The sequence below is a fragment of the Rhipicephalus microplus genome, chromosome 7 (genome assembly GCF_043290135.1).
Source record: "Rhipicephalus microplus isolate Deutch F79 chromosome 7, USDA_Rmic, whole genome shotgun sequence".
NCBI classification, from domain to species: Eukaryota; Metazoa; Arthropoda; class Arachnida; order Ixodida; family Ixodidae; genus Rhipicephalus; species Rhipicephalus microplus.
The window spans coordinates 111,941,407-111,957,947 of NC_134706.1; the positions used below are offsets into that span (position 1 = coordinate 111,941,407).

General features: G+C 44.9%; 1 protein-coding gene across 1 annotated transcript; it reads right to left on the reverse strand.

The window, feature by feature from the left end:
* Positions 1-14,775: 14,775 nt before the first annotated feature.
* LOC142767840 (uncharacterized) lies at positions 14,776-15,144 on the reverse strand. The gene has a single exon (XM_075870080.1). The coding sequence runs from the start codon at positions 15,142-15,144 to the stop codon at positions 14,776-14,778; it is 369 nt and encodes a 122-aa protein (XP_075726195.1).
* Positions 15,145-16,541: the final 1,397 nt, after the last annotated feature.

Consider the following 16,541-nt stretch of genomic DNA (forward strand, 5'->3'; position numbering starts at 1 on the left):
AATATGTTCAGTAAACCTTGCGAAAAAAATGTACACCGCGAACACGCGTGAACGTAAAATAGCCAACACTGTAAGTACGATATGAAACCTATATAGCGTCACTAAACTTGCAAAATAGTGTCATTGTATCTGCATCGCAGTTTTATTCTGCGCTAAAGGCCCAGTCACGATACAGCTACAACACAAGAAGTGAACCGATCGTAGTGATGTTAAGTGTATACTATCAAGCATTTTTTGAGGGTGATACGGAGAGGGATCGTGAAAGAGAACTCTGCCAATGCAGAAATAGGGTGGCCCTGAAAAGGACCTTTTGAGTGGTGCTGCGTTGAATCTACTTCAGGGGCACACGCTTCCGACGATGGCGCAAACCTTCACGAAAGCGTCGAAGGAAACCCAGCCGTCTTTGGAATAGACGCCGCACAGGCAAGCCAAGAGGTCTCCGGTGACCGGGTAAACACACTCTCTGAGGGCTGCCTCCATGCCGCGGCTGTCAAAATAACCGCGTCCATGAACATCAAACTCCCGAAACATGGAGGCCCAGTATTGGGCAGCTTGGCAGCCCATGTTCAGCAGGTCCTCGCAGTCAGTGGCACCCCTGATGGTGCAGAACTCGAGGACGAGCGTCACCGTCCGGGGATGGACTGGAGGATGCGTTCGCCGTTGGCCAAGGCGCCGGGAAACTCTTCGACGATGCGAGGGTCCATGACGTACTCTTTGAGCAACAGCAAGCAGAATGACAGTCGTCGTATTTTTATACACTCGTGTGTTGTCTGTGCGAGACTCTCAACCAATGAACTTCGTACCATTAGTTTCGACTCCACCCCCTCCCCTACCCGTTCTCTCTCTTGGTTCAACTTTTGCGCTACCTGCACGTGCGCCACAGGCCTCTCTTCTTCTAGGAAATGACTTGCAAGTGTGCAGCGGCTACAACATCTCTCTGACGCAGGATGACATATTTATTGCCTACCTACTTGCACAGTGCTACACAAAAAATGACTACTTATAGCATAGTGGGTATCCTGAAAGTTTACTTGTAGCGGTTACCCAAGAAATGTTAAGAAAAGGGTATAAAAAGCCGGTTTTCCAGCTTTCGCTGTGACTGTGCTGAGATTTGCACGCAGGCCTGGTGGCTTTTGTATGTCTCGAGCACGTGCTGAGTGGGTTACATTTGCACGCAAAGGTTTTTTTTTTTACCATTTACATAAGCGGCGCACTCAGCCACCGCAACTTGTGTCGTTGACGTAGCACACGCTGGCCGTAAATTGTCGGATCGATTTGTGAAACCCATCGTTTTTCCGAAGTTCTTTATCGCATTTCAAACAGTGAGTAACAAACGTATAGGAGTATTTTACTGATTTTGTGCCTGTGAATACGAACAATATTACTGAAGTTGAAGAAAGAAAAAAAAGAAGCTAGAGCACCTGCACGCCAAGCGGAGAGTTTGTGGAAGCATGCAGACATGTAGGTCCCACGGAAGTAACCGCACAATGGCGCCACTACGTCCTCTCTACTAATAACTGTGAGGCAAGTCCAACAAACGTAGCAAAGCTAAATTATATTTGAGAGCATGCTGTGGGGTTAACAAGAAGAGGGATTGTGAATCGAGTACTCAGCCAAAGCGAAAATTTGGTTGGCCCGAAAAGGGGCCCTCGGTGTGGAACTGCGTTGCACCAAATCAGAAGCACACGTTTCCTATGACGGCGCAAAGCTTATGCATGAAGGCGTCGAGCCAAAAGCAGCTGTTGCTTGTGTGGCTGGTGCGCAGGCAAGTCAACAAATGGCCGTTGACAGGGATACTGAAAGCTCACAGGGCTTCCTGTTGGTTGTTGTCGCTGGAAAGATAGCCCGGACGGAGCCAGTGTACGGTCGCCCAAGACTCGGAACTTTCGCAGGCCATGTCCGACAGTTGAACGCCGTCGCAGGCTCTCGTCATGTCGCAGTACTGCAGCACTAGCACCACCATGCGGGGAATCACAAGTGGTGTCTTCGCCGTAGCCATAGACGCCTAAGAAACTCGTCCACCAGGTGAGGAACCATCACTAAAGGCTAGTATTATCCCAAGCCAAGGGACAGTCGTAGTAGCCTTTGAATTTTTAATTACCTCTGTAGCTGTTGATTGCATGCTATTGTCAACCAATGACCCCTAACTTTTCGACTGCTACTCCACCTCCTTTCCCCTGTCACAATCACGTTCTCCTCCCACTCCCGTTGCACGTTTGTCTCATGCCTTCCTTTTTTTACTGGAAAGCCAAGTCCTGCGACTTGAGGATTAGTTTAATCACGTCACTTGCTCACTGCGCAATACAATCATCTTGCTCGAGATCTTTATCAGGACCCGTAACCTAAGCGCCAGTTTCGGCTTTAAAGAACAAAACACGCTCGTAGCGATTGCCGGGGATCCTAAGATCTGGTTGGACGGAGTACGGCTTATTTATTTATTTACAGGTACCTTACAGGCCCTTGGTTAGGGTATTGAGTACGGGGGGCTAACAAATACATGTACATCAAGTAAAAGGGCGAAAGGTGCCAAAACGTAAGCTCGAGACATGAGTAACAAATAAACAAGAAATAAGTAAGTATAAATTGACACCATACATTGTTACCAAAAAACTAGAAAGATGCAGTTCATGGCACGCAGCAGTTAGGAAGTGTACAATACGTGCAAGTTAAATTGGCACAGATTGTGGTATAATACACTGGGAAAATCATGAAAGCGCTTGCAGGAAGTGTGAACATTCCGTCCTAAGCAAACAAAAAATAAAGCACAAAAAATAAGGGGGCAATAAGCGCATTAGAAAAAAAACTTTTTACACAGCATTATGAATGTCTAATACATACAAGAACGAAGCTGTGAACATAAAATTATCAACCAAAATGTAAGACCAATTTGTTGCGGAAGGAAACAGGGTTAGTGTCTGATACCAAGTTATCGGGAAGATCATTCCACAACGTGATGGCACGAGGCAAAGTGGATGCGTTAAAAGAGTTCGTTTTGCCGTACATGCGCGAGAAACTAAGCCGGTTGTGTAGTCTAGTTGATAAATAGGAGGGTCGTTCAATTGGAAGTCTGGTTATTTCAGTGCTATTGACGTATTTATGAAGGAGGCATAAAAGAGAAATGTTGCGGTGAGTGGATAATAATTGAAGTGAATAATCCTTTTTAAGTTGTGTTACGCTGCAGCAGAAAATATAATTACGAGAAATGAATCGGACTGCCCTATTTTGAACTGCCTCGATCATGTTGGTTAAGTAATTTTTTTGGGGGGGGGACCAGATTGGTGAGGCAAATTCAAGTTGAGGTCGAACAAAAGTTTCGTAAGCTAGTTTTCGGACGTTAGCAGGGGAGGAATGTAAGTTACGGCGTAGGTATCCCAGTGATCTCGAGGCATTTGCGCAGATGTTAGTGATGTGAGAGGACCATGAGAGATTTTGTGTGAAGAGTAGGCCCAAATATTTGTATGTGGAAACATGCGAGAGCGGGTCATTATTTATACGGTATGAAAAAATGGAGGGGTCATGCTTACGGCTAAATGAGATGGTTTTGCATTTTGATGCGTTTAGAACCATTTGCCACGTCTCACATCATTTCATAATTACACCAAGGTTTTTCTGTAGTGCGTAATGATCGTTAACATTTTTGATAGGGTGGTAGATTATGCAGTCATCGGCAAACATTCGTATGAATGATGTGACGCCATCAGGCAAGTAGTTTTAAATATAAGAAATAGCAGCGGGGCGAGCACGCTGCCCTGTGGCACCCATGAAGTTACATCGCATATTGACGACGAATCGTTATTGATGACAGTGAACTGTTTCCGGAGAGAAAGAAAATTTCGAAGCCATGATAAGGTTAGTGAGTCTAATTGAAGAGCAGATAGCTTTGAGATAAGGCGGCAGTGGGGCACACGGTCAAACGCTTTCGAAAAGTCAAGAAAAATGCAGTCTATTTGGAGGTTATTATTCATGTTCGAGTGAAGGTCAGTCGTGAATTCTAGCAGTTGTGTCTCGCATGACCAACCTTTCCTAAACCCATGTTGGTTGCGGAAAAAGAACTGGTTAGACTCAAGATGGTTGTAAATGTGCGAAGCGATAATGTGTTCTAATAGCTTGCAGCAAATGGATGTCAGTGAGATTGGACGGTAATTTTGGGGTAGATGTTGGTCTCCAGACTTGAACAATGAGGTAACTTTTGCAAATTTCCAGTCGTCAGGTATCTGCCCAGACTCTAAAGATTGTTGAAAAATATAGCACAGAATGTTACTGGTAATGGAAATTGTGTTTTTTAGTACTTTTGAGTTAATATTATCAGCCCCAGCGGAGCTAGACAGCTTCAGCTTAGTTATCAGACATTCTATACCTTTAGCTGTAATTTCGATAGGTTTCATGTACTGGTAATCATAATCGGGCACGTTAGGTAATGTGGATTGGTCTTCCCGAGTAAACATTGAGGCAAAAAAAGTGTTAAAAGCAGAACAACACTGGCTGTTAGAAAGAGGTTCGTGATTCTCATCATGTAAGGTAATGTGGTTAGCATCCCGATTGCGAGATATTTCACCCCAGAATTTTTTTGGGTTAGTTTTTAGGAGGGAGCCCAGGTCTGTTGAAAAATATTTAAGTTTAGCAGAACGTATAGCTGCGCAGTAGGTGTTTAAACACTGCTTATACTTATCCCACGCACTGGCTGTGCGCAGGCGTTTAGCATTTCGGTAGAGACGTTTCTTTTTATTTCTTAGTTGGTTGAGTGACTTAGCGAACCTGGCATTACACTTGTCATTAGATATCGAAATCAAGAGAATGTATTTATTAATCAAGACGGTCATTTTGTCACGGAAAAGTACCCAGTTGTCGTGGACCGAGCGATTGCTAAACGAGGTCAAGAATACCTGGTTAAAGAATATTTGAAGTTTATTGTTGATTTCGGCATAGTTTGCTTTATTATAGTCGCGAATTTTTTTGGTAGTTTTGCCGGAAAACGTTACAGGAAGATCAAGGGTTACTTCAAGAAGTCTGTGATTGCTAAGATCTTCTCGGTAAAGGACTTCCACGACTGTATCAGGGGCTGAGGTCAGTATTAAATCTAAAATATTGTTTCCACGGGTGGGTTTATTGACCACCTGTACAAGATTAAAGTCAAGCGTTAGGCTGATAAACTGGGATGATGTGTTACAAGGGGAGAATAGAAGGTTCCAATCATTCTGGGGAAGGTTGAAGTCTCCAAAAAAAAAGACAGTTTTAGTATGGCACAAGTTAATGGCATCAGTAATACTTTCCCTCAATTCAGCTATGAAACAACTATTGGAATCAGGAGGGCGGTAACAGTTTTCTATCAGAACAACGTTAGTAGGGCTTGTTTTGCAAGCAACCCAAATTATCTCAAAGGCCGATTTTGTATCGACAACGTAAGAACAAACTGTTTTTCTGATGCCTAAAAGAATACCACCACCTCTTTTATCAGCGCGGTCTTTACGATAGATAATAAAGGTGTTAAAATTTGGTAAAATCTCGTCATCGTTAATATCAGGTTGCAACCACGTCTCAGTAAGCACGAGGACGTCAGATTCGTTGTCGTCTAGCAGCAAACCTATTTCTTCTTTTTAAGGCAGTAAGCTACGTATGTTTGTAAACGTAAAAGATAATGAAGTTTTGTTAGAAAGGGGGTTATCTTGGAGACACTCTCCCGCGCACGTGTAGCTGCGGTTTTTGATATAGCGCTTTGTAAGAGGCGGAGGATATAAGAGCTATCTTGTCGACAGTACCACTTTATTCGTAATACTATCTACCACATATGTTTTTTTGTCCATGTGTAAAGTGTCGACGGCTAAGTAGAATCTGGTGTTCTGAGCTTTGGCAAAGTCGTACAATTTTTTCCTTAATTGCCTGGTTGTAAAAGAGAAATCTTCACTGATAGACAATCCCGTTCCTTTAAGTTTTCGCGCTAATGACAGTACTTCCTGTTTGTCCTGGAAAAATGCAAATTTTGCTATTATGGGTCTATTTTTACCTTGTGTGTATTTCCCTAATCTATGTACGCGTTCAAAATGCGTGCTGGTTTTTCTTAACTCTAATTTGTTCGAGCACAAATTAATTATTTTTTCTTCTGATTTGGCCCAATCTTCCTCGGGATCATCATCGAGTCCAAAAAACAGCAAGTTTGACCTTCGCTGTCTATTTTCTGCGTCATTGCAACGAGACGCGATTGTCGTAACTTGATTGGAAAGTTCAAAAATTGCTTTTTCGGCTGTATCAGTATCAGCTGTACTGAGGGAGGCATAGTTTGATTCTAGTGTTACAAGAATATACAAGCCAATACATGTGAATGTTCACATGTATTGGCTTTCACAAGTTTTACAAAAAAAGAAATGATGCCCCAATAAAGAACTTTGCTTTGGTGCTGTGTCTTAACTTATTCCTTATTTCGTGATTTTATTATTCCTTATTTCGTTGGTAGCCCTTGCCTCTGCTCCTTCTCGCCCCTCGCTCGGAGATGTTCGAAGTTGGATCACGCTCAGTTATCTTGCTCAGTTCACGTCTACTACGAGAAAGATAAGTACAGCGACTTGTGGCAGGCAGATAACGGACGCCGCAATGAGATACGCAGAACAAGTGAACCATGCATTGGTCGAAAATTGCTAAATCAAGCAAGACCTGTCTTCTGTAGCTCTGCAGCGTGCCAAACCGGAAACTTCCGATTTCGCGAGGGTTTTTTAGCAGTTTCTAAAGGCAACGGGTAAGAACAACAATTTCGACCCATACTTTGAGCAGGTAGTGATTTTACATGAGTAAATAAGATAAATTTGATTGATATGTCGGGTTTAACGTCCCAAAACCACCATATGATTATGAAAGACGCTGTAGTGGAAGGCTCCGAAAATTTCGAGTACCAAGTGTTCTTCAACGTGCACCCGAGTACATATGAGCAAACCAAGTTCTCTGTAAGCCTGACTAGACTGACAGAAGTCCAGTATCGCATGACTAATTGGTGAAGACGGCAGCCAAGCTCCTGTCTCAAAAATGCGTTTATTGAAAGAATTGAATTCGAAGTTGAGTTTTAGTTTCTTTCACCTTTTGCGTGTAGTTTAGAATATTCCAAGTAATGCTAGGCTGATTCTTCCTCACGAAGTTCTTGTATATCCGTGGTTTCAAAATTTGCGAGCCTGTACTTCTAATAGTGTCGTTCAAATACACGTGGTGGACCAATTTCTGTTTATATGCGTAGCTTTTCATATGCGTCGCTTATTTTCGTGTCCGTGGTTCAAGCGTTGACAGTTTTGTTTAGCGACACTGCTATCTCGTTTTCTCCTAGAACGGACGTCTTGACGTGAACAATGCGCAAATTTTCGCGTCTTAGTTCTGCCTGTTGACGTGGTCGGGTCTTGCAAACCACAAGTGGCGATAGTTGTGCATGGCGGCTTGCTGTTTTGAAAGCTCTCTGAAACTGAAAATGGAGTGGTCTGCAATGAGGCGCAAATGAATATTTAGCTCTATCACGTGGCACAAAAAAGTGTGCCATGATGATGGCTAACAAGTATCCAACAACTGATCGCAGAAAAAAAAACGCATGACGAATATACTTGTTTCTGAACTTTAAACTCAAGCAGGTGGGAGAAGTAAGTAATGTGACTGATATCTATCTTTGCCGCACAAAACGACGAAATTTTCTTTCTTACTACTTGAATTAATAAGGGGCATATTGAAATACGGCCCGATTAGTAGGTTCTGTGAGACGTGCAGCCCCAGTTCAGACAGGGCAGTGCACTGGCGTGTTAGCGCAGAACTTCTATTTGCACTGAACAGCACAACTTGTTTATCAGTAGATGAGACCGGCGTACCCAATATCGTTATATCAACGAGATTTGATGGACTAGCCCTCAATGTCAATTTTTTGTGCACCTTGAGCTCGCGTCGTACGAATTTTTACGCTTCTCGCTCTTCAGTGGAGCGAGAACAAGCAGCATTTGCCCAAAGAGTTTCCTTACCAGCAACAATGCTAAAAAATCAGAGCCTAAGTTTTCTTGCAAGGTTGCCCCTCCCCCCACCCTCCCTTCCTTGTGCCACATCAAACTGCTGTTAGTGCGTTTTAACCCGCAGAGTTTATGTATCCACTAGGTTCAGTAAACCTTGCGAAAGAAATGTACACCGCGAACACGCGTGAAAGTAAAATAGCCAACACTGTAGGTACGATATGAAACCTATATAACGTCACTAAACTTGCAAAATAGTGTCATTGTATCTGCATCGCAGTTTTATTCTGCGCTAAAGGCCCAGTCACGATAGAGCTACAACACAAGAAGTGAACCGATCGTAGTGATGATAAGTGTATACTATCAAGCAATTTTTGAGGGTGATACGGAGAGGGATCGTGAAAGAGAACTCTGCCAATGCAGAAGTAGGGTGGCCCTGAAAAGGACCTTTCGAGTGGTGCTGCGTTGAATCTACTTCAGGGGCACACGCTTCCGACGATGGCGCAAACCTTCACGAAAGCGTCGAAGGAAACCCAGCCGTCTTTGGAATAGACGCCGCACAGGCAAGCCAAGAGGTCTCCGGTGACCGGGTAACCACATTCTCTGAGGGCTGCCTCCATGCCGTGGCTGGCAAAATAACCGCGTCCATGAACCTCAAACTCCCGAAACACGGAGGCCCAGTATTGGGTAGCTTGGCAGCCCATGTTCAGCAGGTCCTCGCAGTCAGTGGCACCCCTGATGGTTGAGAACTCGAGGACGAGCGTCGCTGTCGGGGGATGGACTGGAGGATGCGGTCGCCGTTGGCCAAGGCGCCGGAGAAACTCTTCGACGACGCGAGGGTCCATGACGTACTCTTTGAACAACAGCAAGCAGAATGACAGTCGTCGTATTTTAATACACTCGTGTGTTGTCTGTGCGAGACTCTCAACCAATGACCTTCGTACCATTAGCTTCGACTCCACCCCCTCCCCTACCCTTTCTCTCTCTTGGTTCACCGTCTGCCCTACCTGCACGTGCGCCACAAGCCTCTCTTCTTCTAGGAAATCCGGTTTTTAACAAGCGAGGAATTTGTCGGTTTATCTCCAAGTCACCTGCTTATTTCTGAACTAGTGAAAGAATGCAGGGCGAAAACCAGTTATACTAGTAAAACCACACAGTGATTCCCTAACTCCTCAAGAATCAGTTTTTTTTACACTCATGTATACGACGTTTGCGAAATTGTAAGTGTGCAGCGCTACAATTTTTATACATTTAGCACAGGAAATTCATGACTTCAAGGGATGACAAATGTAATATAAACGATCGATATGGAGGAAAAGTTGAGATGCAGAATTTGAATACTATAAATATTGAGACAATTAAAATACACGTTGTAAATAAATCAGACTATCCTGGCAGGATTTCGCCTGAACGCTATCAGAATTCGACAACTCATGTTTTTTTACCTAATCATGTATATTTCATGAAAACTGGCTGAAATGTACTGTTCCGGCATTTTTTCCATGAGAACGCTGCTGAAACTGCGCTGAAATGTTATATTTTTCGTGCGAGCATGTGAGCGGGTGGGGACAGAAGACGAACAAAGAGTGACAGCTTCGGCTTCAGTTTGCTTTGCAAACAATTAGTGAGGCATAAAATAATCCAGAAACAGATCCTAGTGGTCATTAAGTGGAACATTTATATAATCAGTGCTCACAAGTGTTCCTAGAATCATCTGTATGAATAGGGCTTAAATCATATACAGCTCCATCCGGTGAGAAGGACTGGTCTGGCAACCAGTGCTTTCCTTATTATTGCAGCGTGCCGACGGCGCGGTGTGTACTGGCTGGTGCTTGGATGTGTGGCGTTTTCGAACAATTTTAGCATGTTCTCGGTCGAACTGCCGATTTTCTTCTTCCTTATCAAGATGCCGACCAGCGGAAGATCAACGGGAAGCCACTCTTATCACAGTTGGTTTTTCTGAGAACCATAAAAGAACTGAGAAGCAAACTGTCGCCTTAATATATGTACGTATGCAGCACGGATCACAGAATGCGCCGCATTGGCGGTTGCTGCGTGGTACATTGCTTGTGTTACGTGACAAGCTGTATGTCAGCAATTGCAGCAATATACCCGGAGTACCTACCAAACGTTCCACTCGACCAAAGACAACGGGATATGGTTATATTATTAATGAAACATAAGCGGTCAAGTACGAAACAAACATTTGAAGGGCTAATCATCTAGGCATGACATGACCACCTAGCCATATATGTTTTTTTTCGCTTCGCTTTATTGTTGTAATTTAGTATGATAGTTCGGGTTAAAAGAATTCGCGTCGTAGCTCGACTCAACACAGTGATCAATGTAGTTAATGTAGCTCTATTAACACGGACAAGAACACCCTCACTTCGCAGTGAGATAACCGGGATGACACGTTTACCGATCATTGAGTGAATTTACATGAATATGACGTGGTGGGATCATTGTCGTGAGCGTCAAAATTCCGTAACACGGTGGGATGAATTGTGCACGATGTGCGATATTACAGCCTAATTGTAAAGAAAAGCAAGTTCTGTCACTTTGTGTATAAAATTACTGGACGTTGGTGTCTGGGTTGCGGAGCAGGGCCTCCCAGGATTCTAGTGTGGGAACCATCGTTATCACTCGGACATTTCTATGCCATGTGGCCTGAATTCGCTACCCCAGAACAAAACTTACGCTGAGACCAGAAATCTATGGGGGTGCACTTGCTGTAAAATGCGGGGCTGGGAAAAATATTATTTGTTATATTCGAAACAAAACCTTGTTTTTCCAGTGAGTGTCCGCCCTCGGGTGTACTTGACGATTGAGCTTTAGTGTCCGACGATTTCATGGCATGGGCGCATATCTTCTCCAATTTGTTCGGTAACTTCGGAGGTTCAAAGGGTCAGCCGGTAGATGAGACCTCAGGACACCGAATGAGCCTTCTCGTTCTTTTTAAGTCCCTAGTGAGCCGATACCCAGACGAGTGGAATCAGCTCTCTGGGTACTCCTACCATGTATATTATGCGGACGCATAGCGTGAGATGTAATATCAAACTATGCGAAACGTGAAACGACGGTGTCGTGGAAGTGTAACAACTCATTACGATCGCGCAACGCACAATTCATCGTCGTCAGCGACAGAATACAAAAATTGCACAAAATGACTTGCAAGTGTGCAGCGGCTACAACACCTCTCTGACGTAGGATGACATATTGATTGCCTTCCTACTTGCAGAGTGCTACACAAAAAATGACTACTTATAGCATAGTGGGTATTCTAAAAGTTTACTTGTAGCGGTTACCCAAGAAATGTTAAGGAAAGGGTATAAAAAGCCGGTGTTCCAGCTTTCGCTGTGACTGTGCTGAGATTTGCACGCAGGCCGGGAGGCTTTTGTATGTCTCGAGCACGTGCTGAGTGGGTTGCATTTGCACGCAAAGGTTTTTTTGTACCATTTACATAAACGGCGCGCTCAGCCACTGCAACTTGTGTCGTTGACGCAGCAGACGCTGGCCGTAAATATTCGGATCACTTTGTGAGACCCATCGTCTTTCCGAAGTTCTTTATCGCATTTCAAACAGTCAGTAACAAACGTACAGGAGTATTTTACTGATTTTGTCCCAGTGAATACGAACAATATTACTGAAGTTGAAGAAAGAAAATAAAAAGAACCTAGAGCACCTGCACGCCAAGCGGAGAGTTTAAGAAAGCATGCAGACGTGTAGGTCCCACGGAAGTAACCGCACAACGGCGCCACTACGTCCTCTCTACTAATAACTGTGAGACAAGTCCAACAAACGCAGCAAAGCTAACTTATATTTGAGAGCATGCTGTGAGGGTAACAAGAAGAGGGATTGTGAATCGAGTACTCAGCCAAAGCGAAAATTTGGTTGGCCCGAAAAGGGGCCCTCGGAGTGGAGCTGCGTTGCACCAAATCAGAAGCACACGTTTCCTATGACCGCGCAAAGCTGATGCTCGAAGGCGTCGAGCCAAAAGCAGCTGTTGCTTGTGTGGCTGGTGCGCAGGCAAGTCAAAAATTGGCCGTTGACAGGGACACTGAAAGCTCACAGGGCTTCCTGTTGGTTGTTGTCGCTGGAAAGATAGCCCGGACGGAGCCAGTGTACGGTCGCCCAAGACTCGGAACTTTCGCAGGCCATGTCCGACATTTTAACGCAGTCGCAGGCTCTCGTCATGTCGCAGTACTGCAGCACTAGCGCCACCATGCGGGGAATCACAAGTGGTGTCTTCGCAGTAGCCATAGACACTGAAGAAACTCGTCCACCAGGTGAGGAACCATCACTAAATGCTGGTAATATCCCAAACCAAGGGACAGTCGTAGTAGCCGTTGAATTTTTAAGCACCTCTGTAGCTGTTGGTTGCATGCTATTGTCAACCAATGACCCCTAACTTTTCGACTCCAACGCCACCTCCTTTCCCCTGTCGCATTCACGTTCTCCTCCCACTCCCGTTGCACGTGTATCTCATGACTTCCTTTTTTTACTGGAAAGCCAAGTCCTGCGACCTGAGGATTAGTTTAATCACGTCACTTGCTCACTGCGCAATACAATCATCTTGCTCGAGATCTTTATCAGGACCCGGAACCTAAGCGCTAGTTTCGGCTTTAAAGAACAATGCACGCTCGTAGCGATTGCTTGGGATCCTAAGATCTGGTTGGACGGAGTACGGCTTATGTGAATGTTCACATGTATTGGCTTTCACAAGTTTTACAAAAAAGAAGTGATGCCCCTGTAAAGAAGTTTGCTTTGGTGATGTGTCTTTACTTATTCCTTATTTCGTGATATTATTATTCCTTAGTTCGTTGGTAGCCCTTGCCTCTGCTCCTTCTCGCCCCTCGCTCGGTGATGTTAGAAGTTGGATCACGCTCAGTTATCTTGCTCAGTTCAGGGCTACTACGAGAAAGATAAGTACAGCGACTTGTGGCAGGCAGATAACGGTCGCCGCAATGAGATACGCAGAACAAGTCAACCATGCATTGGTCGAAAATTGCTAAATCAAGCAAGACCTGTCTTTCGTGGCTCTGCAGCGTGCCGAACCGGAAACTTCCGATTTCGCGAGGGTTTTCAGCAGTTTCTAAAGGCAACGGGTAAGAGCAATAATTTCGACCCATACTTTGAGCAGGTAGTGATTTTGCATGAGTAAATAAGATTAATTTGATTGATATGTCAGGTTTAACGTCCCCAACCCACCATATGATTATGAAAGACGCTGTATTGGAAGGCTCCGAAAATTTCGAGTACCAAGTGTTCTTCAACGTGCAACCGAGTACATATGAGCAAACCAAGTTCTCTGTAAGCCTGACTAGACTGACAGAAGTCCAGTGTCGCATGACTAATTGGTGAAGACGGCAGCCAAGCTCCTGTCTGAAAACTGCGTTTATTGAAAGAATTGAATTCGAAGTTGAGTTTTAGTTTCTTTCACCTTTTGCGTGTAGTTTAGAATATTCCAAGTAATGCTAGGCTGATTCTTCCTCACGAAGTTCTTGTATATCCGTGGTTTCAAAATTTGCGAGCCTGTACTTCTAATAGTGTCATTCAAATACACGTGGTGGACCAAGTTCTGTTTATATGCGCAGCTTTTCATATGTGTCGCTTATTTTCGTGTCCATGGTGCAAGCGTTGACAGTTTTGTTTAGCGACACTGCTATCTCGTTGTCTCCTAGAACGGATGTCTTGACGTGAACAATGCGCAAATTTTCGCGTCTTAGTTCTGCCTGTTGACGTGGTCGGGTCTTGCAAACCACAAGTGGCGATAGTTGTGCTTGGCGGCTTGCTGTTTTGAAAGCTCTCTGAAACTGAAGTGGTCTGCAGTGAGGCGCAAATGAATATTTAGCTCTATCACGTGGCACAAAAAAGTGTGCCGTGATGATGGCTAACAAGTATCCAACAACTGATCGCAGAAAGAAAAAACGCATGACGAATATACTTGTTTCTGAACTTTAAACTGAAGCAGAAGGGAGAAGTAAGTAATGTGACTGATATCTATCTTTGCCGCACAAAACGACGAAATTCCCTTTCTTACTACTTGAATCAATAAGGGGCATATTGCAATACGGCCCGATTAGTAGGTTCTGTGAGACGTGCAGCCCCAGTTCAGACAGGGCAGTGCACTGGCGTGTTAGCGCAGAACTTCTATTTGCACTGAACAGCACAACTTGTTTATCAGTAGATGAGACCGGCGTACCCAATATCGTTATATCAACGAGATTTGATGGACTAGCCCTCAATGTCAGTTTTTTGTGCACCTTGAGCTCGCGTCGTACGAATTTTTACGCTTCTCGCTCTTCAGTAGAGCGAGAACAAGAATCATTTGCCCAAAAAGTTTCCTTACCAGCAACGATAATAAAAAATCAGAGCCTAAATTTTCTTGCAAGGTTGCCCCTCCCCCCACCCTCCCTTCTTTGTGCCACATGAAACTTCTGTTAGTGCCTTTTAACCCGCAGAGTTTATGTATCCACTAGGTTCAGTAAACCTTGCGAAAGAAATTTACACCGCGAACACGCGTGAACGTAAAATAGCCAACACTGTAGGTACGATATGAAACCTATATAGCGTCACTAAACTTGCAAAATTGTGTCATTGTATCTGCATCGAAATTTTAATTCTGCGCTAAAGGGCCAGCCACGAGACTGCTACAACACAAGAAGTGAACTGATCGTAGTTACGATAAGTGTATACTATCAAGCATTTTTTGAGGGTGATACGGAGAGGGATCGTGAAAGAGAACTCAGCCAATGCAGAAATAGCGTGGCCCTGTAAAGGACCTTTCGAGTGGTGTTGCGTTGAATCTACTTCAGGGGCACAGGCTTCCGACGATGGCGCAAACCTTCACGAAAGCGTCGAAGGAAACCCAGCCGGCTTTGGAATAGACGCCGCACAGGCAAGCCAAGAGGTCTCCGGTGACCGGGTAACCGCACTCTCTGAGGGCTGCCTCTATGCCATGGCTGTCCAAATAACCGCGTCCATGAACATCAAACTCCCGAAACACGGAGGCCCAGTATTGGGTAGCTTGGCAGCCCATGTTCAGCAGGTCCTCGCAGTCAGTGGCACTTCTGATGGTGCAGAACTCGAGGACGAGCGTCGCTGTCCGGGGATGGACTGGAGGATGCGTTCGCCGTTGGCCAAGGCGCCGGAGAAACTCTTCGACGACGCGAGGGTCCATGACGTACTCTATGAACAACAGCAAGTAAAATGACAGTCGTCGTATTGTTATACACTCGTGTGTTGTCTGTGCGAGACTCTCAACCAATGACCTTCGTACCATTAGCTTCGACTCCACCCCCTCCCCTATCCTTTCTCTCTCTTGGTTCCCCGTCTGCGCTACCTGCAGGTGCGCCACAAGCCTCTCTTCTTCTAGGAAATCCGGTTTTTAACATGCGAGGAATATGTCGGTTCATCTCCAAAGCCCCATGTACATGGACGCGACGGGGGCGGGCTGAGTTGAGTGGCGGGTTCAGCTTACCTCGACGCGCTCGAGTTTATATGAACTCGCACGGACGAGTTGTGGTGAGCGGTGATCGAAGTGATGCTTTGCGTCGAGGCGAGCCGAAAGCCCGTCTTCCGGTACCGGTTTCCGCTCCTCCAAGCCTGCGCTCTCGCCGCTGTGGGCTGCGGTTGTTTACGCAGTTGTCGCTCCGCCACCGCGATGGCTGTCTTGGTATTTTTTCTCAGTTTGCATTAGCTGTACTTTATGGTTGTGTTGGTGTCTTGGCTAACACTGCACAACGCGATGGCAGCAGTGGTTCTGTTGCGGCACAGCGCTCGCCGCAGGCGTATCCGCAGCCTGACGCACCGTCCCCTGTTCACCCCTGGCTGGTATCTCCAGGAATTCGCCGTACCGCATATAAATAATATTTTCTCGCGTAAAACAAAGATTCGTATTAAACTTACAGAAATAAATATCGTTTCTGCACCCTTTGAAATGATCCAAAGTGTATATTTTTTATATGGAGCGCGACACAGACCGATAAGTGCCTGAGCATGAACAATATTGCAAATTTTTCAAAGTTCATGTACCAGCGCTTCCAAACTACTGTCTTCGCGTCTCGTGTTTTTCCCCCACTTACCGTCAACAATGCAAGCAAGCTATGCAGCTGCGTTGTCTCTGGAAAAGTTGAAAAGCTGTAAAAATTTCTGACTTAGGTCAAGAACATTGCATTGCTTCCCCGCAAAGCACATTAACATACACTAGTGGTGAATGCGTTTTAACAAGGAAATGCGGTTCTTTTCCTACCGAATAGAATCGTTTTACCGTGCTGCGTATAATATTTCACTTTTTCGAAGTTTCGTCGCAACCTGACTGCCACCATATTTAGGAAATTAAAATTTTCTTTAGAAAATTGGTTCCAAAAATGAATAGTGTAGTAAAGGACCAACCATTACTTTTTAGAGTGTAATCGTAGATGGTCTGGCGTACTGTCTGGGATATTTGGCGTGGAACGACCCTCATCTCCTCCAAAACCCGAACACTAAACCCGAAAAAACGTTCGAAATGCCTAAGTCTATTCAGGGATTCAAGAAACACGAATTAAAAAGAGCGAAGCCAACCCTTGACTACGC